The 23,379-nt window shown below is 34.7% G+C and overlaps 8 protein-coding genes and 2 non-coding genes across 10 annotated transcripts; 4 read left to right on the forward strand and 6 right to left on the reverse strand.

Annotated features, from left to right (window-relative positions):
• Nucleotides 1-142: 142 nt before the first annotated feature.
• Nucleotides 143-454, reverse strand: T01G5.6 (uncharacterized protein; the record flags this gene model as incomplete). Its single annotated transcript, NM_074326.1, has 1 exon — nt 143-454. One exon carries the CDS (start codon nt 452-454, stop codon nt 143-145), a length of 312 nt encoding a protein of 103 aa, NP_506727.1.
• A 2,175-nt stretch (nt 455-2,629) lies between these two features.
• On the forward strand, nt 2,630-2,957 carry T01G5.8 (uncharacterized protein; the record flags this gene model as incomplete). The annotated part of the gene is made up of 2 exons (NM_001129522.3): nt 2,630-2,765; nt 2,845-2,957. 2 exons carry the CDS (start codon nt 2,630-2,632, stop codon nt 2,955-2,957), a joined length of 249 nt encoding a protein of 82 aa, NP_001122994.1.
• A 248-nt stretch (nt 2,958-3,205) lies between these two features.
• flor-1 (Protein kinase domain-containing protein) lies at nt 3,206-5,983 on the reverse strand. Its single transcript, NM_074327.5, has 9 exons — nt 5,925-5,983; nt 5,386-5,559; nt 4,861-5,162; nt 4,490-4,607; nt 4,203-4,446; nt 4,047-4,156; nt 3,779-3,997; nt 3,404-3,509; nt 3,206-3,359 (listed from the first exon to the last, which is right to left on the reverse strand). The coding sequence occupies exons 1-9, from the start codon at nt 5,960-5,962 to the stop codon at nt 3,270-3,272; spliced, it is 1,401 nt and encodes a 466-aa protein (NP_506728.2). The 5' UTR covers nt 5,963-5,983; the 3' UTR covers nt 3,206-3,269.
• Nucleotides 5,984-8,085: 2,102 nt separating this feature from the next.
• On the reverse strand, nt 8,086-11,624 carry ugt-30 (UDP-glucuronosyltransferase). Its single transcript, NM_074328.2, has 6 exons — nt 11,401-11,624; nt 10,322-10,405; nt 9,854-10,267; nt 9,376-9,695; nt 8,666-9,121; nt 8,086-8,392 (listed from the first exon to the last, which is right to left on the reverse strand). The coding sequence occupies exons 1-6, from the start codon at nt 11,548-11,550 to the stop codon at nt 8,209-8,211; spliced, it is 1,608 nt and encodes a 535-aa protein (NP_506729.1). The 5' UTR covers nt 11,551-11,624; the 3' UTR covers nt 8,086-8,208.
• Nucleotides 11,625-12,573: 949 nt separating this feature from the next.
• On the reverse strand, nt 12,574-13,875 carry srj-27 (Serpentine Receptor, class J; the record flags this gene model as incomplete). The annotated part of the gene is made up of 6 exons (NM_074329.1): nt 12,574-13,017; nt 13,074-13,190; nt 13,286-13,373; nt 13,431-13,537; nt 13,584-13,643; nt 13,687-13,875. The coding sequence occupies 6 exons, from the start codon at nt 13,873-13,875 to the stop codon at nt 12,574-12,576; spliced, it is 1,005 nt and encodes a 334-aa protein (NP_506730.1).
• T01G5.10 lies at nt 13,762-13,876 on the forward strand. The gene has a single exon (NR_070024.1). It is a non-coding gene; the product is annotated as an Unclassified non-coding RNA T01G5.10 (non-coding RNA).
• Nucleotides 13,877-14,424: 548 nt separating this feature from the next.
• On the forward strand, nt 14,425-14,445 carry 21ur-14587. Its single transcript, NR_070025.1, has one exon.
• Nucleotides 14,446-14,616: 171 nt separating this feature from the next.
• srr-7 (Gustatory receptor) lies at nt 14,617-16,348 on the forward strand (the record flags this gene model as incomplete). The annotated part of the gene is made up of 5 exons (NM_074330.2): nt 14,617-14,647; nt 14,695-14,864; nt 14,912-15,195; nt 15,526-15,846; nt 15,991-16,348. The coding sequence occupies 5 exons, from the start codon at nt 14,617-14,619 to the stop codon at nt 16,346-16,348; spliced, it is 1,164 nt and encodes a 387-aa protein (NP_506731.2).
• A 397-nt stretch (nt 16,349-16,745) lies between these two features.
• On the reverse strand, nt 16,746-18,885 carry str-171 (Serpentine receptor class r-10). The gene is made up of 4 exons (NM_074331.2): nt 18,593-18,885; nt 18,068-18,281; nt 17,173-17,437; nt 16,746-17,122 (listed from the first exon to the last, which is right to left on the reverse strand). The coding sequence occupies exons 1-4, from the start codon at nt 18,876-18,878 to the stop codon at nt 16,859-16,861; spliced, it is 1,029 nt and encodes a 342-aa protein (NP_506732.1). The 5' UTR covers nt 18,879-18,885; the 3' UTR covers nt 16,746-16,858.
• Nucleotides 18,886-20,559: 1,674 nt separating this feature from the next.
• aipl-1 (Anaphase-promoting complex subunit 4-like WD40 domain-containing protein) lies at nt 20,560-23,163 on the reverse strand. Its single transcript, NM_074332.5, has 5 exons — nt 23,090-23,163; nt 22,358-22,836; nt 21,818-22,304; nt 20,828-21,484; nt 20,560-20,783 (listed from the first exon to the last, which is right to left on the reverse strand). The coding sequence occupies exons 1-5, from the start codon at nt 23,160-23,162 to the stop codon at nt 20,677-20,679; spliced, it is 1,803 nt and encodes a 600-aa protein (NP_506733.1). The 5' UTR covers nt 23,163; the 3' UTR covers nt 20,560-20,676.
• Nucleotides 23,164-23,379: the final 216 nt, after the last annotated feature.

Genomic DNA, 23,379 nt, shown 5'->3' on the forward strand with positions numbered 1-23,379 from the left:
TATCTCGACGAAATTTTAACCAAAAAACAATTGAAATTAAAAATTATTGAATATTTTTATGATGCGATGGACAGAGTGACTTGTTGTGACAGTTTGATTTTTTTTGATTATATTCACTCCGATTGCTCCTAAAATACCGTAATCACTTAAAATCACAGAAAAAAACATTATTCTTACGTTTCAAAGCATTTCGATAATCTGTCAAAACATACATCAGAATGAAAGCATCGAGAGCTGGATAAAGATTAAACGAAGATACAAAAATTCCAGTAGGCACACTTATTTCCAAGTCAAAATATGGTACGGATACAACAAAGGCAATAGGTGAGAATCGGCAAAATGTGGGCGTTGTGATTTGTTTAAATTGTAATTTTTTGGACGTCGTATAGCCCTCCCTTCTCCTGGCCCGTCCGGTAAAACGGGCGAAGAGATGGCTTAAAAGAGGCGCCCTCATGACGTCATCACTGCCTGGAAAGCCTGTCTAAGACCCTTTCTGCAATGTTTTTCTTGCAGACATTTCTTATTTTCTTATCGAAAAACATATATTTCTTGATAGATTTCAACTACACTTTTTTGATTTTTTTTTTCGTTTGAATTTTTTGATTTTCAATTTTTTTGATTTTTGGGAAGCATTGCACAAAGTGTTGTAAAAATGCACGGGAAATGAGGAGTAAGCAATAAATGAATAAACTATAAGAAACATATATTTTTCAATGATAAAAAAAAACAATTTCTTATTTAAAAAATATTGAAATTCTAAGAAATTATACAGGGTGCGCCAAAAGTATGGTAACACATGAAGCGCTCTTTTACATGAGCTTTTCGCGCGACTGCCACGTCATACGTACATTTTTCTATCGAATACTTATAGCTGGATAAATTTCCTTCAATTTGACCTAAAATTTGTAAAACGCTATTTTGGCACGCGGCACTTTCCACGCAAATACACCTCCCACGCACGCAAATAATTTTCAGATGTATGATTTTTATGTTAAATTTAAAGTAAAAGTCTATACAATATTGTTTAAAAAAGGGAACTTTATACTTATTAGAAACAACTATACGACTTCATTTGAGGCTATTGCTAGCCCACCTATTGTTCAAAAACATAGAAACAGCTCCCCAGTGAATCCAGAACGGTGGTTGTTTTGAGGATTGGCCGTTTTCAGAAAATAGTTATAAAATACTAATAAGTGACATTTAAAAGCGTAGCACTGACTGAAACTTTGAAACAAAGTTGAATCGTTTCTGTTTCTCGTAATATTATAAAAATAGTGCTTAAGATTTTTTCCAGGCTTTGTATAAGTTTAAGATCAACATTGCAATTGCAGGGAAAAACATATTGGACATTTACAAACGTTGCTGACGAGAAATCTTTTCAGTCAATTCTCTAGAAAACCCAGAAAAAAAATTGAACCGAATTTTTGTTGAAACTTTTCTGAAACTAACTGGTTTTTGTTATGTTTTTTTTTAAGGTGAACAGTTTGACTCTATGTGTAAGAACTTCAGATATTCGAGATAAAATTGAAAATTTTCTAAGATATATGTTTGTAAAATTTTTTTAGAAGTTTCGAAGGCTTTATGTGGCTTATGTTCAAATAATGGTGATCACTGTGAAAATTGCAATTAACAGCAGTTGACAATCAAGGCCGCCCTTTTTCTTCATTTCTTGCATTTTTTGCAAGAATTCTCGATTACTGATTCTTGCAAAATTTTGCAAGAAAATTAGCAGATAATTTGAAGTGAAAGTGTAAAAAACGTGAAATTTTTAGACCACTTTTTATAAGCATCGATTCCTTATCAAATTGAGTATGAAGTTGAAAATAGTAGACTGGGATGTTTTCCCGTGACAGCGGAGTGAGAGAGACAGTAGCAAACTAAAGGCGCAGGCATTTTCCTCCGGCACGGGTCTCGCCGCGACAAGCGCCCCGCGGGCGCTGCGGCGCCTGTTTCTCCTCATTCTACGTGTGAGTTCCCGCCCACCCACCCCTCGACTGATATTTGCTATGCTATGTTCATTATTCTAGCGGCGGTTCTAACACCGAGTTATTGTGGGTAGGTTGACAAACACGAGGACAGGTAACTTATTCTTAAAATTCCGCAATTCCACCAGAGTAGACAGGCAGGATTCCTCCGAAACAATTGCAGGAGTAATCTGTCAGTCTTTTTTGGCGGTGACAGGAAAGGTTTAAAAATTTTTTAATAGCGACCAAAAATTGATATCCTTAAAGGTTAATTTTGGCGATTTGCAGGCGTTGAAGGTTTACAGGAAATTCCCTAGAGGTATCAAGGGTGACATTGGAACGACAGGGAAGGAATCCAGCGAGCCAACAAGAACAAGTTTTCAAGTTTCGGATAAGACCTGGATAAGGAAAGGATAACTAACGGAGTGGAGAAAACCGCGGTCGGCCACGAGTCGCGAGATTACTTCATAACAGACTACAGGTAGTTCTTTTTCGGGGTCGTTTTTGAATGGGAAACTGCCATAATCCCCAAACTACAAACTATCCTAATTGAAATAAAGTGTTTTCAGATCCGGTTCACCATTTTCAGGTATTCAGGAGCCACAACGGAGAGGAAGTGTAAGATGCGGCCCAGGGCTCGAGTCAGGGATTTAGGAAAATCGTAGATGCTTCGTATTTGGGTGGAACGCGAGAGCAGAAGAATTTTCGAGGAGCAGGGTTCAGAGGCGACGATTCTCGTTTTGGGCAGCAGACGAGCTTCAAGTATCAGAACTACGGGAGCTGCCAGGATTATCGAATCACGTGGGTTTACCATTTTACCTTTTTTCTCCACCTTAACCAATAATAAGTACTTTCGGTCCGTCCTTTTTCGTTTTTGCAGCACGTACTTCAGCACAGTCGGCTCTATCAACAACACCAGCAGCTCCTGCACAGTCAACGTCATGTCAACAACATCGAACGATCGGGCCCTTCGCAACGACATCAGCACATTAAATTTCCCCAATGTTCACCGTTCGTGGCCCTCGTATCGTTCAAGTTGGGCGCCTGGCGCCCAACTGCCCCTAATTTCTCACTATTGTCACGACCTGTACCACACGCAAAGCCCATAAATTCTGTAACTCAATTTTCTCCTTTTCTCGTACCTCATTTCTCTCGAACGGAGCTAGGAACAAGGGAGAACCTTTTCTCGGGGGAGCGCAGCGACCCGAGAAGTAAATTTTTATTAATGATTCCCCAAAATTGTTGATTATCGTTTCATGTAATTTAAATTGAACTTCAGCGTTGTACAAAAACCAATATAAAAATTTATAAAAAACGATTTTCAGACGTTCCAATTTTCAGCTTGTCTTGATAATTTTTAGCAGATTTTAACTTCTCCGTAATTTGTTTTCCAATCTGAAATGTTTGTATTAACATTTTCTCCAAAATATTAAACCTACCATAATTTGATTCTCAGAAAAATGATCATCAAAAAATTCGACACACTTAGAGTAGGTGGGACGGGCTTCAGGGTCAAAGTTCCAACAAGATGACAAGAATGAATACCTGTTAATTCGAAATAAGTTATTATCACCAAAATTTAGCAATCGATCGTTAAACGGTGTTTTTCGGCAGAAAAGGACGGGCTGTGAGCTTTTTTGCTGACTCTTTTTGCATTTAGAATTCGAAATATTCATCTATGTCCCAGTTATAAAACTTTAAATAAAAGTTAAACCACGTCGTACGCTTGTAAACTCCGTCAGACTCTGCGGAAAAAAAAGTCCAAGGATCGCTTGATAATTTTCGAGAGTAAAAAAGTTAAATCCAAAACCCACATATCTGGATGGCAGTACTGTAATTCCGGAAGTTTTCTTTCAATATCCTGACCACAATAAACAGCGTTTACAGCTTCGTGCGGTGGGACTCCTAATTGGAATATTCCGGTAAGGCATACTGCAAACGACCGCACTTCAGATTTCTCCGTGAATTTTTTATCCTCAGAACTTTCCGGTGCCATGACCTCCGGGGCAAGTGGAAGCTGTGGGGATTTCATTCTGAATCAAGAACTTATATATAAAAATAAAGCTTGGACGACCTGCTTACATGTAATATTCTTTTCTAGCATTTATCCGTGCGAGTCCAAATTCTCCGATGCGAATTGTTTTATTTCGTGTCACAAATATACTTCTCAATGCCAGAGCACGATGAAGGCACTGCAAATTAGTATACTCTCCCAGAAAATTTAAGTAAAATTCTAACCCTTGAATCAGCCAAGAACTTCATTGCAATGGCAATTTGATATCCATATGAAAGAAGATCCAATGTGCACAGTGCCTGCATATCATCACTAATCCTCTCTTGTTCTCCATTGTTGAAATTATAAACTTTCTGGTTACTGCCATCGGAACAAGTGAGTTGGTTATTGAAGTTCAGTTTGCGATCGATCAAGAATTGATCAAGTCTTCCGTGCTCGGCATGTTCCGATACGATCAGTAGCATATTGCTGAAAATTAAATCTTTTTTTTGTGTAAATGTGTTCAACTTACGGTTCTCGAACATATCCCACTAGAGCCAATATGCAGGAATGTGATCTCAATGAAGAAAGTGTTACCAGCTCATCTTGGATCATTTTCTGATGGGTTATATCATTTCGAAGAAGAGCACCTATAAAGCTCATACTTGAAATCGGGGTGTGCGGCAGTTGCAGTTTGGCGATCCGACTTTCCGGCAATTCGGCAAATTAGCATTTGCTCAAAATGTAGAATTGCCGGAAATTTTTGAAAGTGTATGAGTGTTAATGGGAAAATTTCTTTGAAACATGCTCAGTTTTATGGCGACAGTGCTCTCGTTTATAGAGTTGCGAAAATTTTCAATTGCCGCCCATTTCAAGCTGAAAATGGATAACACCATCGCTTACATTTAATTGAAAGTGTCGGTGAATTTTTATGCGCTCCCATAGATTTCATCTTTCCCAGCCTTATCCTGCTGTAATAGTGTTCAATTTCCTTTTCTTCGATGATAAGATAGCTCAAATTAATTTTAAGACTTGGATCCAATTGTACTTCATTGTTTGATATCATTTGAAGAGTTTCTTCAATAGTATTTGTTTTTTGGTTATTAACCGGAATCAGCGGAGTAGATTCTTCAGTTTTTGTGATTTTCAATTGCTTCGAATTTCCTGAAGATGAACTTGACTCCAAATGAGTTTGTGCAGAGACCCTGAAATATATAGTTTGATTCTTTGGCTACGCCTTTTTGAAATGAAAACAGTTTTTGCGCGTGTATGTACTTTGTTAATTAAGAAGACAGAAGAAGAACAAATTTGAAAGACATGGTCTGAATCCACGAGATATATAGGTGGTGTAGCGCCATTCTTTAACCTGTGGAAAAAATATGTAACAGGCAAATTTGTATAATCTGAATTTTTCAAAGAAAGCTTTACCCAGTTTGTCTTTCAATTTCCTGTCTCAGCTTAGATATCTTCCATAATAGGTATCCGATAAATAGTAGCGAAAGGAGTATGCATCCAAGTGAAGCCAAAAACATCGATTTCCAAAAATCATTTGAGCCGTCTTTCGCTGATCTTAGCAGTCTCTCGGGCGCTTGTTCGGTTAATCTGTAAATTAAACACAGATTATAATTAAATAAAGATTAACTAAAATGGAAAATATTTGAACGTATTCCTCGACTTCTCAATTAAAAATATGTCATTTGAAAAAAGACCTTTTGAAAAAATTATAAGAAATATTTACTGAAACTTTGGCAAATAGATTTTAAAGATATTTTTTTATTGATCATTTTAACATTTTGAACTGAAATACTTTGACTACACTTTTTCAACAAATTTTGGAAAAATTATTCTAGTTCGAAGTGCTCGTATGCAGCTGATGAATATTTCAAAAACTCCCTTTTTAAATTATATAGGTTTCATATAAAAGTCCAAAAATAAGTTCAAATATTTTCCTTGTAAATAAAATTTACCCAATCAACAAAAGGAATATGAACAGTAATGACGTCATGACATGAAATTGTATCTGAAAGCAAAAAGTGATAGCTGATAAAAAATAAAAGCCAAAAGATCACGTGAAAGCGTAATTGGAAATCGAATTGTCCTGTCACAACAGATCAGGTACAAATTGATAGATCAATAAAATAATTTTCGTATTAATTCATTCTCAAAGCACGCCTAATCACAAACCATGATCTTGCTTCTGTGAAACAGAAAGAATGTACCAATATATATTTTTCAATCAAAAATCAGGTTCAAATACATTTCCTTCTTTATCAGCAAAATTACGGAAAACGCTGATTTTTTCTATCCGATGAAATTATTTTTCATTTTTCAATTATCAATTTATCAAAAAAACAAATCAAACAATTAATAATGACCACCAGCAAGTTTTTTTTGCGATTTAGAAACAAAGCATACAACCTACAACGAAAATGTGAATTTATATTGCAGATCACTGATATATGATAAGATATCACGTTGACCACATTTTGATACTTTACCCATTGATCTTAATGAAAATCGGAACATTTTGCAACGATTCATCTATTTTCACTTATTTACAGTATTTATTTGGAACTTTTTTTCAGTAATGAGCAATTTTGCTACGGAAGTGCCTTACCAAAAAATGTGAATTAGTGATGAAATTTCATAAAATCCCCACATTTATACAAAAGGTTAATTAGCAAAATTTAGTCGTTTTTTCATATTTGACAACTGTCGATTTTATGTCGAACAAGTAAATAATTTAAATGTTTGCTATGCTTGTAAACAGTTTTTTAACAAAAAATTAAAAAAAAAAACTAGTACCCTGTGAACTTCATTTCCTTACAACTAGTTTTTTACGACTATCAAAAAACAAATCGAAGAAATAGCAATGATAAACAGGTTTTTCAAAAGCGTTCAATATAAACACAAAGTTAGACAAAACCATGATATTTTGTACATATGTATGTACATATATCGTAAATTGTTGATATGAATATGATAAGATATTACGTTAATTTCACGTTGATCTTTTGTTCATGTTAATGAAAATCGGAATTCGGATTCACCACTTTTCACAGCAGAATAATTGTGATACGGGAAAATGTTATCAACGAAAACGTAAATTAACAATGAAAACTTATCAATACCTAAAAAAAAATTTTATTAAAATTTTTATTAGCAATTCGAAGATTTTTCATATTTGACTATTGTTCATTTTCAGTCAAAAACAGTTCGAGGAAAGTATTCAAAAATATGTTACGACTGTAAACTTGCCAACAAAACTTTGATGTTTTCGAAGAATTAAAATAAAAACTTCCAGCTAGGTGTTTTCATCAATAAATTTGCATCAGGAACAAGTACACTTGCATTTCTCAGAAAGTAAACAATATAGGAAAGTCGCACATTCTTTATTTCTGGCGAATTTCTTTTTTAGTTCTCTTTTATTTAACGAATAATCAAAGCGAAGAATCGAAGATTAACATGTATTTCAAAAGTGTACAATTTAGAAACAAAATTAGATACAATCGTGATATTTAGTAAATAAAACCCACAACAAAAATGTGAATTTATATCGTAGATTGCTGATATAAATATGATAAGGCTACGTAGACCATGATCTTTTGTTCATTGATGAAAATAACAATTGGAACATTTTCGATGATTCATAAATGTTTTCACTCACCTTTAGAACTTATTTTTTATTTTTATTCTGATGAGTAATTGTGATACGGAAGTGTCATACCAAAAAATGTAAAATAGTAATAAAACTTTATCAATTCCTCACACTTACATTGAATGTTGACCATCAGAATAGATTTTTCATATCCGGTGATGTGCTGATTTGTAGTGTGTTTTGATACATAGTGATGCCAATCAGAACAGGAATTTATGTTGTTACTCATGATTTTTCTTTTACAGATATTTTCAATTTTTCTGCCAATCTGAAGTTCTCTGACCAGAAGGAACTTTGTTTTGCACGTGAGAAAATAAAATAAATAAATTTATGTGGAAAATATATTTTCTCAATATTTTCTCAAGATTACAGCATTGCAACGGTCAAATTGCTCTGAAATTGACAAAAAGCTTTTTTTTAACTTAGCCAAGTTTACCAGAAAATGTTGTGTTCAGGTGAAAAACGGCCGATTCCTATAGTTCACTTTATTTTGAAAACAATTGAGCTTATCGTACATAAAACAAGAAACAACAACGAATAGAAATTAATATTTGAAATTACATTAATTCAACAAAAAAAATTACCAAATAAAATCAGTCATTCTTCTCAGAGCTTTTAGATTTGATAAAATATTGGATTAATTTTGCGATCACATTGAATATCAGAGCAACGAAAATGGAGGAAACAACTATTATTAGTGTATAAATATCAATAAAAGATTTTTGGAAAACATTCAAATGACGACCATAAGGATCCATTTGTGGGAATGGACCAAATCTGAAATTTTTTTTTAAATTATAATTCACTTTTTGAATATTAACAGAACTTACTATTAACAATTAAGTAAGTTTGCTCTGATCAGAATGCTTGTTAAAAACATCACATAAATTTCAAATTAACTAGAAATCACTGAAAAACTAAAAAACCTACATAAATATATTTAAAAAAAGTTATGAGTTAGGGGTTAGAGCCCATTTCTCGATTTGGTTTCCAACATTTCTTTATTTGTTTTCTTGGTATAACTATTAAAATAGTTTAAACAGAACTCACTCTCCAACAAATTCCGTATATTTAATAAGGGTGTCTTTCGGTTTGTTTGGTTGATTCCTCAAGGTTGCTGCCAGTTTCAGCGAGTTATTTTTGAAAGAGGCATCGAACAAAACACTTTTAAATGCTTTTTTCAAAACTTCAGTGTTTTTCATTTGAGATTTATGCAAACATATTGCTCCTCTGTGCCTTGCCAATGTATTAGCATTTCGAGTTTGATCCGCAAAAACCGGAATAATTAATGCTGGTTTTCCACTGAACGCCAATTCCATAATAGATCCAAGGCCTCCATGACTGAGAAATGCTGTTAATCGGTTATCATTAAGAAGTTCATTTTGCGGAACCCATTTTGAAAAGTATATATTGTCAATTCCATTTGCAAATGAGTGATCATCTGATTCATATTTCCAGATGAAAGTCACATTTGGAAAGGATTTGAAAGCTTCCAGTAAGCCAGATCTGAAATCGATATTAAATTTTTTCAAGTAGAATAACAGTTAGAAGCTTTTTTTAAATTAAAGTTTTGTAGTGCCTTTAGCTTAAAAAACAAAGTGAACAATTTGTATCAAATTTAAAAATTGTATTCGAAGCTAACCATTTTTTAATTTGAACCACCATAAAACGTTGAACCACCATTTTTTTACGAAGCCTCAAAATGCAATTTAGGGTAATTTTAGAGTGTATTTAAAAAAAAACTAGACAATGATCCTAACCTCCATTTCTTCGGCATATGCGTTGACATCACAAGTGTTCCAAATGAAACCAGCATTGTATGAGGTCTTTGGTTCAATACCTTTTCCCATTCTTCTGTGAGCATATCTTCTTTGCGTACTCCCATATTTACAGATATTCCTCCTATTGGAACCGTTTTTTCCAGTACTGGCCTAGGAAAATCAAAAAATGGATTTGAATTGACGAAAAATATTGACGCAGAAGGGAATAAATGTCTCCAATTAGTCAAATTGTGTCCTAGAAGTCTTCTATATATTTCCATTTCTCCATCAAATAATCCTTCGAGAGCAATTGAAATCTCCTTAAAAATGCAGTTCTTAAGAATAACCTCATTTAGATTATTTTCAGTCCCATATCAGTTTCAATTGATTGGGAACTATCCCAATTGCGGGAGCATTATGAAGCTAGACCTTTAGAATAATAGCTCTAAAGAATTGAAAATGAACAGCTTCAACTCACCCGTGATACCATCCAATTTTCAAACTTCTCTCCCAATGACAACTCCTGTCCTGTCACACTATATCCGGATGGTACATAACTATAATCGAGTGGCTCTCCAATATACGGAAGTATCACGTCGTAAAATACACTCGATGACGCTAAAATTGTTTTCTCAATTCCCAGAGCTTTTACAAATCCGAGTCCGCAAGCAGAGACTGGCTCCAAAATTGCCAAATCGAAGTTCCTTGCCTTCATATCTTCAAATATATCCCGTCGACTAAGAAAGTTTTCACAAGCTATTTTCATGTCAGAGCAGAAGAATTGGAAAATCTCTCGAGAATTTGAGGAATCCATTTGAACAGTCCACCAAACGTCGAGGATCTCATCATTCGGAGTGTCGGCTTGTTTTTGAGACAGCATTTTCTCACCTGCCTAAACATTTTTTTTTCAATTTAGAAATAATCTGTAGGTAGAATATTCATTTACCTCAACAATAACCACATCCTTTGTGATCTTCACTCCCTTACACTCATCTCGTTTTGCTATGTTGACAACTGGCATCAAATAGGTCTAGAAAAACTTTTGTCAAGAACATGCTCCATAATAGGCTTAGAAGTTTGCTGTCAGCATCATTTCAATTATAGCAACTGATAGTGAGTTCGAAAATTGTTATTACGTAATAAGCATCAAAAACCATTTGCTTTACTTTTCTGCATATTTCTCGTTTGTCTTAAGTTTTATCTAAAAATATTTAACACATATTTTGTCAGTTGACAATTTCAATAAAGGGAGCAAAATTCGATAAATTCGTAATTAAAACGGTTTGGTTTTTGAAAAGTGAACATTCTTTTGGCTTTTAAATTGTAAAAAAATATAGTTTTGCAGAGTTTGACAGACAATCAAAATTTTATATTTTAAAAAACAATATTAAGCTGAATACAATTGAATGCTGGAAAAAAGGGACTTTTTATTTATTTTTCAATCAAATTTGCAAACTAACAACGAAAAAATAAATCGCTATTTCATTTTATTACCCTATTCGTTGTAAGGGTTTGGGAAATTTTTGGAATTAACCGGAGTCTAAGAGAAGCTACAATTTTTATTTATTTTTTTAACCACTATTTCTCTATTTCTATCTTCATATTTTCCATTGTGAAAACTTCTATCTCTGTACATCGACAATCTCATTTCAAAAATTTTTCCGCATATTAGCTAAAAAAAATTGCGAAAAAAAATTGTTCCGATAAATCACAAAGTGTGTAACCCAAGTTGTTTTGGTTGTGCTCCTACATTTTCAAATAAGTATGTTTTAAAAACTAAATAATACTAACAAAAATCTTGCAAATATTATACAAAATTATAATCCCTAAAATATTATACACTTTTCTTGTTGACATAAACTATGTATACTGAAAAAGTTAATTGCAACAAAAAATAAAGAGAAATATGTGCTACAATTTGATTGTTGATACATTTTGCTGATGTGAGCCTATTAATTTTTAATTTTTAATTTTTCCGAAAGTAACAAAAATACAATTTTTTTAAATCGAGATAGATATACATACCACATTATGGCCTCTTTCTGTCAATGTATCAGCAAGCTTCCCAAGAAATTTACTGTGACTAGCAGCAAACGCGGGTGCATAAACCAAAATATTCAAGCAATTACTATACAACAACAAGCAGAAGAAAATAATTGATTGTAAGTACAACATTGTATGGAGTCAGGAACTTTTTGAATGTCTGTGACTGACAAGCAGACTCTTATCAGCGCTATAGTTTTGACAAAACGTTGTTGAGTGATCATCACTCATCAGAAATGAAAGAATAAAAAGGGTTTAAAATTGAACGATTTTTGAAATGAGATTGTCGATGTACAGAGATAGAAGTTTTCACAATGGAAAATATGAAGATAGAAATAGAGAAATAGTGGTTAAAAAAATAAATAAAAATTGTAGCTTCTCTTAGACTCCGGTTAATTCCAAAAATTTCCCAAACCCTTACAACGAATAGGGTAATAAAATGAAATAGCGATTTATTTTTTCGTTGTTAGTTTGCAAATTTGATTGAAAAATAAATAAAAAGTCCCTTTTTTCCAGCATTCAATTGTATTCAGCTTAATATTGTTTTTAAAATATTTAATTTTTAAATACGGTTCTTGAAATTGAAGTGATCTTTGGTACATGCTAGCTATGGTATATTCTCGTAGATGATGAACCCAATTGATATACATTTGAACAATTTAGTGAAATAGTGTTAATCTGAAATTTGTGAACCAATTGATTAAACAATGAATATGGCAATTGAAATATGAATGAAATATATAGCTCTTTCAAAATACGTTTCTGGTTTGACCGGCAATGATCACTCGTGCGGTTATTTTTCTCAAACGAAAAATGTATCGACAGACAAAGTCAAAATGTCTGATGTTTTGCAGTGTTAGAAAGTTCAAAATTCAAAAATTAGTAAACGTCAGGTCTTTCTAATTTTCCCCTTGACTTCACGGGGAATATCCACCGTCCCCAAGAAGAAACTTACATACATAGGTGGGGTGAAAACAGTTAGGCAGTTATGATAACTTACCACATTATGCCACCTTGCTGTCAATGAATCATCAAGTTGGTGCATATACCAGAATATTCAAGCTGTTGTTAGACAACAACTGACAAAAGACAATAATTGATTGCAATGAGTCCAGTAGCAAAACGGCAAAGTCTCATTTTTCAAGACATTGTTTTTCAGCTATTGAGTGTGGCTATTTTAAGGCCCGAAGATATTCTCGTTGTATTTCTTTTAATTCCAATAATTTCCCGAACTCTCGCTCCAAACACAGGAAGAAAATAAAAAAGCGACAGTGGATCAAGAACGGGAAAAAATGAAATGGCAACAGTAGATGTCCAATATATCCAATTACCAATATCTAGGTTAAAGACTGGAAGGTACCAAGCCAAGAAACATGGTGTAAAGCAGACGATCATTGGAATTGTAGCTTGTACCATTAGTGCATTCATTAATTGTTTCTGGAGATACTTCGTCTTATCACTCATTACTAAATCTGTACTTTGGAGTTTATGGACAATTTGAGTTCCGAGTACAACATAAACTACAACTGAATACAATGAAATAAAGGTTCCGATCAATATTCCAGTCCACGAATTTCGTATTATTTCTATACTTGCATCCTGAAAAATGAACGATTTTTGTCCAATTTTGATATTGATGATGAAAAATTGCTCACTCCATATAAAGCAATCACAATGTTCAAGTCATTGATATCCTGATCAAATTTTTCCCTAAAAATTGTTTCCAAATAAAGACGACTTTCTTTTTGTGCCAGTACGAATACATAGGCAGCCTGTGAAATTAGTAAAAATATTAGAGAGAAACGATTTCTCACAAACGGTAGAAATTAGAAAAAAAAATACTATTTTTGGTTTTCTCTAAACTTACATAAAACCATATCGCCATCAGTACAGCGCAATATGCAACAGACATAATCAAGCCATATGGAAGAAAATATTTTGTGAGAACTTGCCGACTGAAAATTGAATTAATAAGTTTCAAGACCTATCAATATATTCTTTAAAAAACTAACTTGAAGAGAACCATATATCGATATATAAAATGTGAATGCAGAATTCCATAGGCTGCTGGAATGAAGCTACAACGGATGCAAATCGCAATTGCTCCGAGTGCAGATTTCTGAACTTTTTAGAATTTATAAATACTCCTAGCATTCAGCACGTACTTTTTCAAAAAGTCCAGTTACTACAAAGTATGAAAATGCTCGTTTATAGTCAAAAATGCACTGAAAACTAGCATTTAACAGGTGATCAACCGTGTACTCTTACCAATGGTACTATCAAATCTATTGCCGTACTTGCTAAATTGTAAATCGCAAAGGAAAGCAACAAAATTTTATAATTTCCAATTTGAACTTTCTTGTCATCTTGAACTATATAAATGAACAGAACATTTATGAAAAATGAACATGCTCCGCCGACTTTTGGAATGTAGTGATGAGCCCAGTTGATATACATTTGGAAAGCGTAGAAAATTGAAAACAAAATAATTTTTTACTAAGCGTGATATAAACCCCAACGCGGCATAATTCATGATTCAAAAACCACCCGTTTTCAAAATATTTACAAGGTTTCTCAAATAATGCTCACTCGTGCGCTTCTTTTTTAACGAAGTGACGCGAAACGACCAGAAAATCTTGAATTTGTGTATTGAAAAAGTTCAAACACCCGAATAAAAACTGACCCATCACATTTTATTCCAGAACAATTTTTTGGTAAAAACCCATCCAAAAGTATGCAAAACCCACTTTATGAAGTTTTAGGGACTAGAAAATAATTTAAAAATTCAATTTGAAAAACTACCAAAATTTTGGCAGAAAAATTTAGAAATAAAATTTTTAAGTAATTTTTTAGAGTATTAAAAGTATATTTAGACACCACTAAGATATTGAGTTTTCGATACTCAAAATTAGCTAACTTCCTCGACTTGAAACATTGAATTTAAAATTAAAATTTGTAACCTTGCAACAACCTTGTAAAATTTTCCGAACTTCTTTCCTTTTGTAATTACAAACCACAGAAAAAGTCACACAATACGGGCCATTATTTAAAAAATGTCATGGATCTCTATTCTCTAAGTCTCTATTCGGGCGTGATTTGTGCTCGTTACTATGTATGAGCTCTTTTGGAATAGACACACTGGAATATATAAAAGTGAAAAAATTGAGAACGGGTCTTGAGGATTTTGAAGTTTGTGCAATGTCGTCAAATCTTCCCGTCTCTTTTGATGGTATGGTTTTTGATATTAAATTTTTGAATAATATTTTAAACTTTCAGATAAAGCTCAATCAGATCTGCTTGGACCATTCAGGTTCTTGATTAAACTCACATTGCTAGACTGCTCTACAAAGTCGAAATGTTGCGGATTGCTCACAACTCTTATAGCAATTGGAATTATTGTAGCGCTTCTCGCAAGAGTTGGTTTGTTGATGGAAACAGATGGAAAAGTAAGCTTGAAACGGAGATATGTCTGCTGCACATCACACAATTTCAGCCCCTATCATTCGCGTGGGCAGAATGCAACTTCTTCGGATTCCCTGCCATTTTCCCTGCTCTTAGCGCCGTCTCGATTCTTAGCTGGACTAAGAGCTTATTTTTCCCAAACTTTGTCAAAAAACTAATAAGACTCCGGAACCTACGACTTGAGCCGAACCAAAAGCTCGATAGTTACGGTAGAATCCACGTGGTTGCGTTGATTTTTTCAATTCCCTGGCTGATTGCAATGATGTCGTGGATTCTCTATAATTATGTGGAGAATGCGACGATATATTTCGGAGCGTAAGTTGAAAACTTTGTGCGAAATTTCTTCAAATCTTGGTTTATGTATCCAGCTCCCTAGAACTTGACAAAGCTTTTGTTATTATTCTCTAATGCAACCGAATTTGAGTTTTTAAAGAAAAACACCCCACGGGGTTTACAAACTTTTTCGAGTTTAAAATTGAACGGTGTACCCAAAAATGTTATTCAAAAGATGCCAATTTGGCTTCCAAAACTTAAAAGCTCACTTTTCCTAGAGGATTATACAAGTTCTCATTGCTATTCTTCAAGTTTAATTTATGATAAAGTTTAAAAACCTAAGAGCATTGGCCCATTTGTTTTATTTTTCAGAACCGAAGAGTCAAAAGTTATTTATCGTGTGGCTCTCATTATATCTAATTTCTACATTTGGTTCATTTCTACCGTATGCCTTGCATTTTTCGTACTCGTTTTTACATCTATCAACCGAGAAGTGAGCCATTTCAATCAAGAATTGGAGAAATCCAAGAATGAAAAAACTCTGAAAAGTATCGGGATTCTGGAAAAATTTGATTTCCGTCAAAATGAAATTCTCGAGCTGATTCTGTTTGCAAATCAATCACTCTCCTCTTTCGGATCAGTCACTCCGCTTTTCCTGTTCTACGGACTCATAAACGGCGTCTACTTGACTTCGTAAGTGAAATCACACAAAATGTGTTCATGATTTAGAGGGACAATTTTAAAATGCGAATTTTTTTTGAAAAAGCAGAAAATGTGTGACTCCTTAGAAATTCGAAATTGAAACTTGTCCCTTTTTTGCTCATAATTTTTTTTCAGATTTTTCGATGACCTTCCAACTTTATACAAAGTTATCTTGGGACTCAATCTGGCTGCCATTATCATTTACAATTTTATCATTTTATCAACCGCATGTGCTCTTCAGGAACATCTTGCAACCTCTACCAGAATTCTCATAAATCACTATGAATTTGAATGCTCCAAGGATTCAACTGTCTATCAGACTTATCGACTGATGGTAGATCGTTTCCAGAAGGTTGATACTCGGATGTATGTCGTATCGGCAATTCCGATCACAAGAAGTACTTTTGCGGCGGCTTCATTCATTGTTCCGAATATGGGATTCTTGCTCGTGATAATCAAAAAAGTTTTGATTGAGAATGGGGGACACGTTTGAACGTTGGTTGATTTCGGATTTAGAGTACAGTGGCGACCAATATTCTATCCGATATTATGCTTTTAAGGGAGTTTCTAGTGATTTTCGCAATAAAAGTTCACCTTACAAATTGATAAAGTTATTGAAATTAACTTACATTACAATTACCGTATTTTCCCTATGGGCGCAAAAATAATAGGAAAATACGGTATTTGAAAAACTCGTTTATTTTTTTAATTTAATCCAGAATGTGAATAAATCATTGTTAATATTACATTTTTAGAAGTTTCACTCGGAAAGAGGCACCTCACAGACGCAATTTCGCCTTCCTCGCGGTTTTTTTTTCAAATTTGTATTTACTTAAGTAGTTTTTATTCACGGTCCCTTCTAACCAGTGGTCAGTTTTAAAGATACCCAAAAATTTTAATGTTGTTATTTCTATCGGAGTGATTACAACGTAATCGTATAACATCCAGGTGTTCAATACAATAATTCAAATTTGGTAACTGAAAGCAAATAAATAAACAATTATTAACATGAATCAGCATCTCTGGAGACTTCTTCCGGTGCAATATGAACTCTTGACTTCTTTCTACATCGGAAACACGAGAACCACTCGGACAACGCATTACGGTAGTTTTGAACAAAGAAAAATATTGGCAGAGGATCAAGAACCGGGTAGATTGCATAAACAAATGTGAGAATTGTCGCAAGAAACTGGCAGTTAATCTCAAAAATCGGGCAGATGAAAAGGACTCCAAATGGAACAAATAAGAAGACAACCGGGATAATTGTCTGAAATTTGATTTATTTATGTAAATTAGACTCATTTCCGGGAACTCTACCTGCGCAACAAGTGCATTATGCAATTGCATTTGTAACCCTTTTCCATAATTTGACGACGGCAGTTGCTTGATTTTTGATACACTTTTAATCCCAACGTAAATCACCACAAAAAATGGGATTGCCATTATCAGCAAGTAGAGAATTAATCCAAGTCCAGCTTTCAAGTTGAACAACTTTTTTCCATTTACATCTGGAGGATAGAATAAAGCAGCTGCGTAGGCGGATTGGTTGATGTCCAACTTGAAACTTTCGTAGAGATCGGGTCTGGAAAATATTGTTTTAAATGGGCTGTTCCGGTGAATAGCTTTCGTATGTTAAAAACTCAGAAACTTCTGGAAATCTTTAATGGGAAACGACTGAGCTCCGAAAAAATGTGCGTTACAGTCCAGGAACACCGCGCAGCAGAATTTTAAGACTATCTTCATATCGTTTCCCAAGATCATTTACAACGGTTGAAATGAATTTTCCGTTGATTTCGAGTTATAAAAGTTTGTGAAAACTTTGCGACTCTGCAACTGCCGAAAATGCCTACTAACGTAAATTTGATTTTCGACAGTTGCCGCCACTCCTACTTACAATTAGAAGGAAATTTTGTGTCAAAATATATTTTCAAATTCTGTAGCCAGAAAGGAGTTTAGAGAATTTTTGTCTTAAACGCCTTGTTTTCGCAAAATTATTATTCTATGCAGAAAACTAACAATTATCGCGGGAAATCAAGTATTAAACCAGTTTTTCATAGTGAACGGTTTCTTGTTTTATTTTCGTATATTCCAAACATCAGTTTCTATTGGCTATAATATGACAAGTAATCTAGACATGCTCCTTAATATTAATTTCCACCAGTCACCTATATTGTTTTTGTATCTAGTAGGCGAAACACTACAAATGTCTCACCCGATATAACCGGATGTGACCGGGTTCATTGGAAAGCAAAACCACGAGACAAGTGTCCAACTGACACCGCCAAGTATCGGAATCATGAACCAGAGTGGTAGAAATTTTGTGTCAAAATATTTGACTCTTCCGTTTCTTTCCAGTGCAAAATATCGATAGATGAAATGAATGGCTATTCCATAGATAATCACTCCAAAACAACCAGCCATTGCGCCTGAAAAATCGAATAAATTTTAGTCACCGAAAATACATAGTACTAAAATAAATAAATAAATTTAAAAGGTAGAGTACCCAATTAGAGAAAATAGTTTGAAATCACTGATTAAAAAAACCTTTCTGTATAAATATTGTTGATATTTCAGTTTGAAGCATGGCACTAGTCTTTTCAAAAAGCACAAACTTCTCCTAAATTTCCCAATTTACTGAATCTTCAACTCAAATTTTGAAAAACCTTAATTAAAAAATCTAGCCATTGAACTTTGATTCAAGTTTTTATTCTGGCTCAACATAGTCCAAAAAACTTACATATCATTCCACCAGCCAGATCAAGAGACATATCTCGACCTCTAAGATCCATTACCATAAAGAATGCACTTTCATAAGTATGAATAACCGGTCGAATGAAAATATCCATTAATGAAAACATTATGGAACAACAGCAAAAATATATCATTAGGTGCCTGTAGTTTCCCATTTTCTTTGCAGATTTTGTAATTATGAGGGTTATAAGCAGAGAGTTTATGAAAACGGATAAGATAACAGAAGCTATTTGTGTGGAAGTCTTCAAAGTCTTAAAAGTCGTTGGGCTCATATTGCTCTGTAATAGAAACTAGATTACTGAAAAATTGTAAAGCAAATTCCAAGGAAAAACCACAATAATTCACTGATTGCAAAGAATGATCAAATGAACATATGGGCAGAGCAGGAGTGGGGCGGTACTTGGTTCAAGCAGGTGAGAAAATATGAACAGACGCCAGTGGGGAGACTAGATATTTTAAGATTATTTTTTTTGCTCAACTCCCACGAGGACTTTTGAAAACGTGTAAACTGAAAGTGCAAAGTATAGAATGCACTAAACGTTTTTTGAAGAAAAAACGAATACTCTAGACAATAAATTGCTTTTCCAAGATTTAGCGATGAGTAATAAATATTCGAATAATTTGAAACTTGAAAAGGTTTTGCCCATCCTTAATCCCAAATTTCTGCACATTCTGAAAGTTGATCGGCATGTAAAAGTTCGTGACTCATTTTTTTCAACCAAAGAACGCTAAAGATAGAATAACCTGTTTGTTAAAAGGAAATTGAAAAAAATTTTATATGTAGTATGAAAATTTATATCAACTTTCAGTTTTCTTAAAAACTAATTACAAACGTGAAAAATAAGAAAAAAAGGGAAAAGCATTTTAATTTACGGGTTTACCGCTAAATTCCAAAACTCTGAGAATGCGTATTGCACAACATATTTGCCGCGCAAAATATCTCGTAGCGAAAACTACAGTAATTCTTTAAATGACTACTGTAGTTGATTTACGGGTTTTCTCTTTTTTTACTTAATTTTGATATTCTATCGAAAACAAATTATTTTTATTCATTTCGTCGAGCCCGTAAATTGATGCTACAGTAGTCATTTAATCAATTACTGTAGTTTTCGCTACGAGATATTTTAAGCGTCGAATATGTTGTGCAATACGTAGTCTCAGAGTTTTGTGTTCCCGTAATATAACATTTGATGCACGTTATGAAAACAAATTGAATCTAATAAAAAAGCACGAAGCGATAAGAACCCGTTTGTATTTTGAAATTGTGGTATTTGAAAGAATCTATGTAAATAGATTACGTATGTTTATTTCAACTATAAAGTTACTCAACAGAAAGCGAATAAAATTGAACCCGAATAGTAATAAATTAGAAACAATAATTCAAATGCTGCACTATTTACAATGAAAAGTTGCCAGAAAAGTGAAAAATATTCCAATTAGGAATCCAGTGAAGAAATATGGAATGTGGCGAGCTCGGAAGTTGATTTTCATCAACTTATTGCGATCATCTTCGATGTTGCTGTTATTATCTCGAAAATTTCCGTTCAAAATAGCTGGAATATCATCTCTTGAATATATTCCAAAAGTGATAACAGTCGTTCGATTCATTTTTTGAAAAAGGTAAAGTGGTCATCAATTTCGAGAAGGTTATTTTTTATATATTCACTCACATTTCTCATTTCAAATGAGTCATCTTTCACTTTCTGGGTGGATAATGTCTCAACTTAAACTATCTTATCACCGTGGGAAAACTCTTATCAATTGGTCGTATCAGATTGGTCTCCACATGTAGAACAATGTATTTGGGAAACAGTTCTCATACTAATTGATATGAACGTAGTTTGCACGGATTGATACTGTTGTTAAAACTATTAATTATACTGTTTTTATGACTAATTGTAAGTTCTATAGATTCCCTTATTTTATTTTAAATTTTTTTTTTGTTCCAAAAGCCTTCATTGAAATTTCATTCGAATTGTAAATAAAAATTGTTAAATCACGTGCATCTTTTGGCAGAAAAATAGGTAATCAAAAATAAATTATGCAATTTTAAACATATAAACATGAAAACTAGAGTGGAACATTCCAAAATTTGATGTTCGAGTCTTGTCCAGCAGACACCACCGTAGTCTCATCGAGCCAGCGGACCACATTCACAGATGACATTGGATGGGCTCCTGAAAACGTTATTCATATACTAGCAAGACAATTTCAATATTACCTTTAATAATAACCGGATGTTCGCCTGGCTTCTTCATGTCCCAGATAATGACACTGGTGTCGATGGAGCCAGTGGCAAGACGTTGATTGTCAGGGGACCATGCGACTGTCAGTACTTTCGAAGTATGGAAAGTCCACGAGTTTGGAGAGGTGACGGAAAAATCCGTGGAGACAGAGTAGGGAATCACCTTTCGAGCCAAATCAGTGACCGCTAGATATTCCCCATCGTCGGAAAATGAGACAGCGGTGATTTCCGCACTGTGCTCAATCTTCTTCAACTCCTCGAGCCGTCCATCTCCATTCAGTTTGTACACATGAACCTTCGCATCTTTTCCACCAACGGCCACCAGACTTTTCTCCGCACAAAACGCCACACAAGTCGAATGGAATTCAATTGGATTTTCCGTTGGCGTTCCCCGTGACAGAACGACGACGTGCTTGTAACATGCAACAATTGCCAAGTCATCAGAAACTTCTAGTCCACATGGTTGAGACGGCAATTTGAAGCTTTTCGTGTCTCCGGATCCATCAGTAATCTTCAATTGATCATCCCAACCAACAGTGAATAAGTCGCCATTGGAAGACGTCTGGGCACCAGTAATCATTGTGGTATGTGGAGATTTTCGAGAAGAAGTTCCGCTTGAAATTTCCCAGGTAGCTGAAATAAAGAAAAACTTGTTATTCATTAAGGTGTGTATTTTGCTCGTATAGACCCAAAATGTGCTCGAATTGAAAAAAAAAGCTAATTTCAGCAAAAATCATCAATTTGTCCAACATTTTCGTGTCGCAGCTGTCGGAAATTAGCTTTCATTTAATTACAATATTTTCATGCATATTTTGGTAGTTTATGCAAGAAAGGATATTTCGATAAAATCTAATTCAGACCGCTATAGCACGGAAAGGTAGGGAAAATTGACTATTTCAGCTAAAATTGGCACGTTAATTTTAGCATATTGTGAAACCTCGGTCAAGTAATCCCAACTTCACTCACTAATATGGCCTTCCGCATCGGCACTGAACAAGAATTTCCCATCAGAGCTCTTCGAAAGAGCTGTAATCGCTTTATTATGTCCCTGACGAATTTTTTCGACGCTTCCATCGTCTGGATTCAAGAAATTCAGGAATCCACTGACAGATACCGTGATCAGCGCACTCTTTGTCCAGACAATTCCAAGCTGTTGATCCTCGATCTTCGATCCCATCACAATAGTTCTCTCCAGCTTTCTTGCAGAAACATCCCAGATTTTCACAGACTTGTCAGCTGAAGCTGTAGCAATTCTTGATTGATCCGGAGACCAGGCTAAAGCAAATATGCTTCCTGTGTGGGCGACTCCCTTGGCATCTTCGAGAACTCCGACTTTTTCTCCGTCAACTCCATTGTACAAAACGACAGTTCCATCGCTTCCCGTTGAGGCAAAGAGCGAGCCATCATTGTTGTATCTGGTAGACTGAACGAACTTTTTGTGGTGGTCAAAAGTCTGAAAAAAAGGATTTAAATATAGTTTACTAATTCAGGCGATATAATACTAACATGCTTGAACTTGAATGGAGGGCCTTCGAAGATAGCAACGGTATTATCATCTGATCCAGAAATGATACGAAACGGGCGCGTTGGCTTAAAATCCACACTGTTCATGGTCCGACTTTGTCCTGTCAAACTTCCGTTTGATGTTGTAGTATCAAGAAGGAATACGTGCCCGAATCGTTCCTTTCCTTCGCCGACCGCCGCAATTCTTTTGCTCTCACTGTCCCATGCGATGTCTTTTACTGGTCCAGAGAAAACTGGGATGGTATGTTTAAGAATGTGAGTTGATTGAGTAGTATCCCAGATCCGAATATTTCCCTGAGTATCGCCAGAAGCACAATAGAAGCCTGTCGGAGATATTTTGGCGACTGTTGTCTGGTGAGCATGCTCTGTGTAGATATCGGCAGAGTTGAGGCTGTCGATGGGAATTGTGAAGACCGAATTCCCATTGCAATAAAGGATTTTATCGCCGGCTGGAGAGCTACCTGAAAATGAGACAATTATTTCGTTTTCCCGCGTAGGGGTGGCGATAGGGTGCCTTGTTGCGACCTAACGCCACCCCTACTAGCGACCTTAATGTATCAAGTTTCGACCTCGAAAGAAAATTCGAGTAAGTAAACCATGCTAATTTAATTTTCATCTTCAAAATTCTGATTGGATTGTTCGTGAAGGTGCTGTGAAATAGCCAGGGCGCCCTGTTGCGACCTATCGCCACCCCTATTCCCGCGTCTTACTCACCCAGAATAACAGGAACTCCTCTGGCAGCCCGTGGCAATGATGGAAATACGGCGGTTTGCGAGAATTCCGACATTCTGAGAAATTAGTAATGAATTAAAATTCGGATTTTTAAATAAAATTAAACAATTGTCGCGTGAAATCGAAAAAAAATGGGAAAATTAATGGAAAAAAGATTGAAAATATTTCATTAGCGCCCGTTTCTCTGTCGTCTCGAATCTCTCTCGCGTAGCAACAGAGCGTGTTTGAATGTAGTCACCACTGGTGTGAATTTTTAGTAGAAAGGAACTTTC

Source organism: Caenorhabditis elegans, chromosome V (genome assembly GCF_000002985.6).
Source record: "Caenorhabditis elegans chromosome V".
Taxonomy (NCBI): domain Eukaryota; kingdom Metazoa; phylum Nematoda; class Chromadorea; order Rhabditida; family Rhabditidae; genus Caenorhabditis; species Caenorhabditis elegans.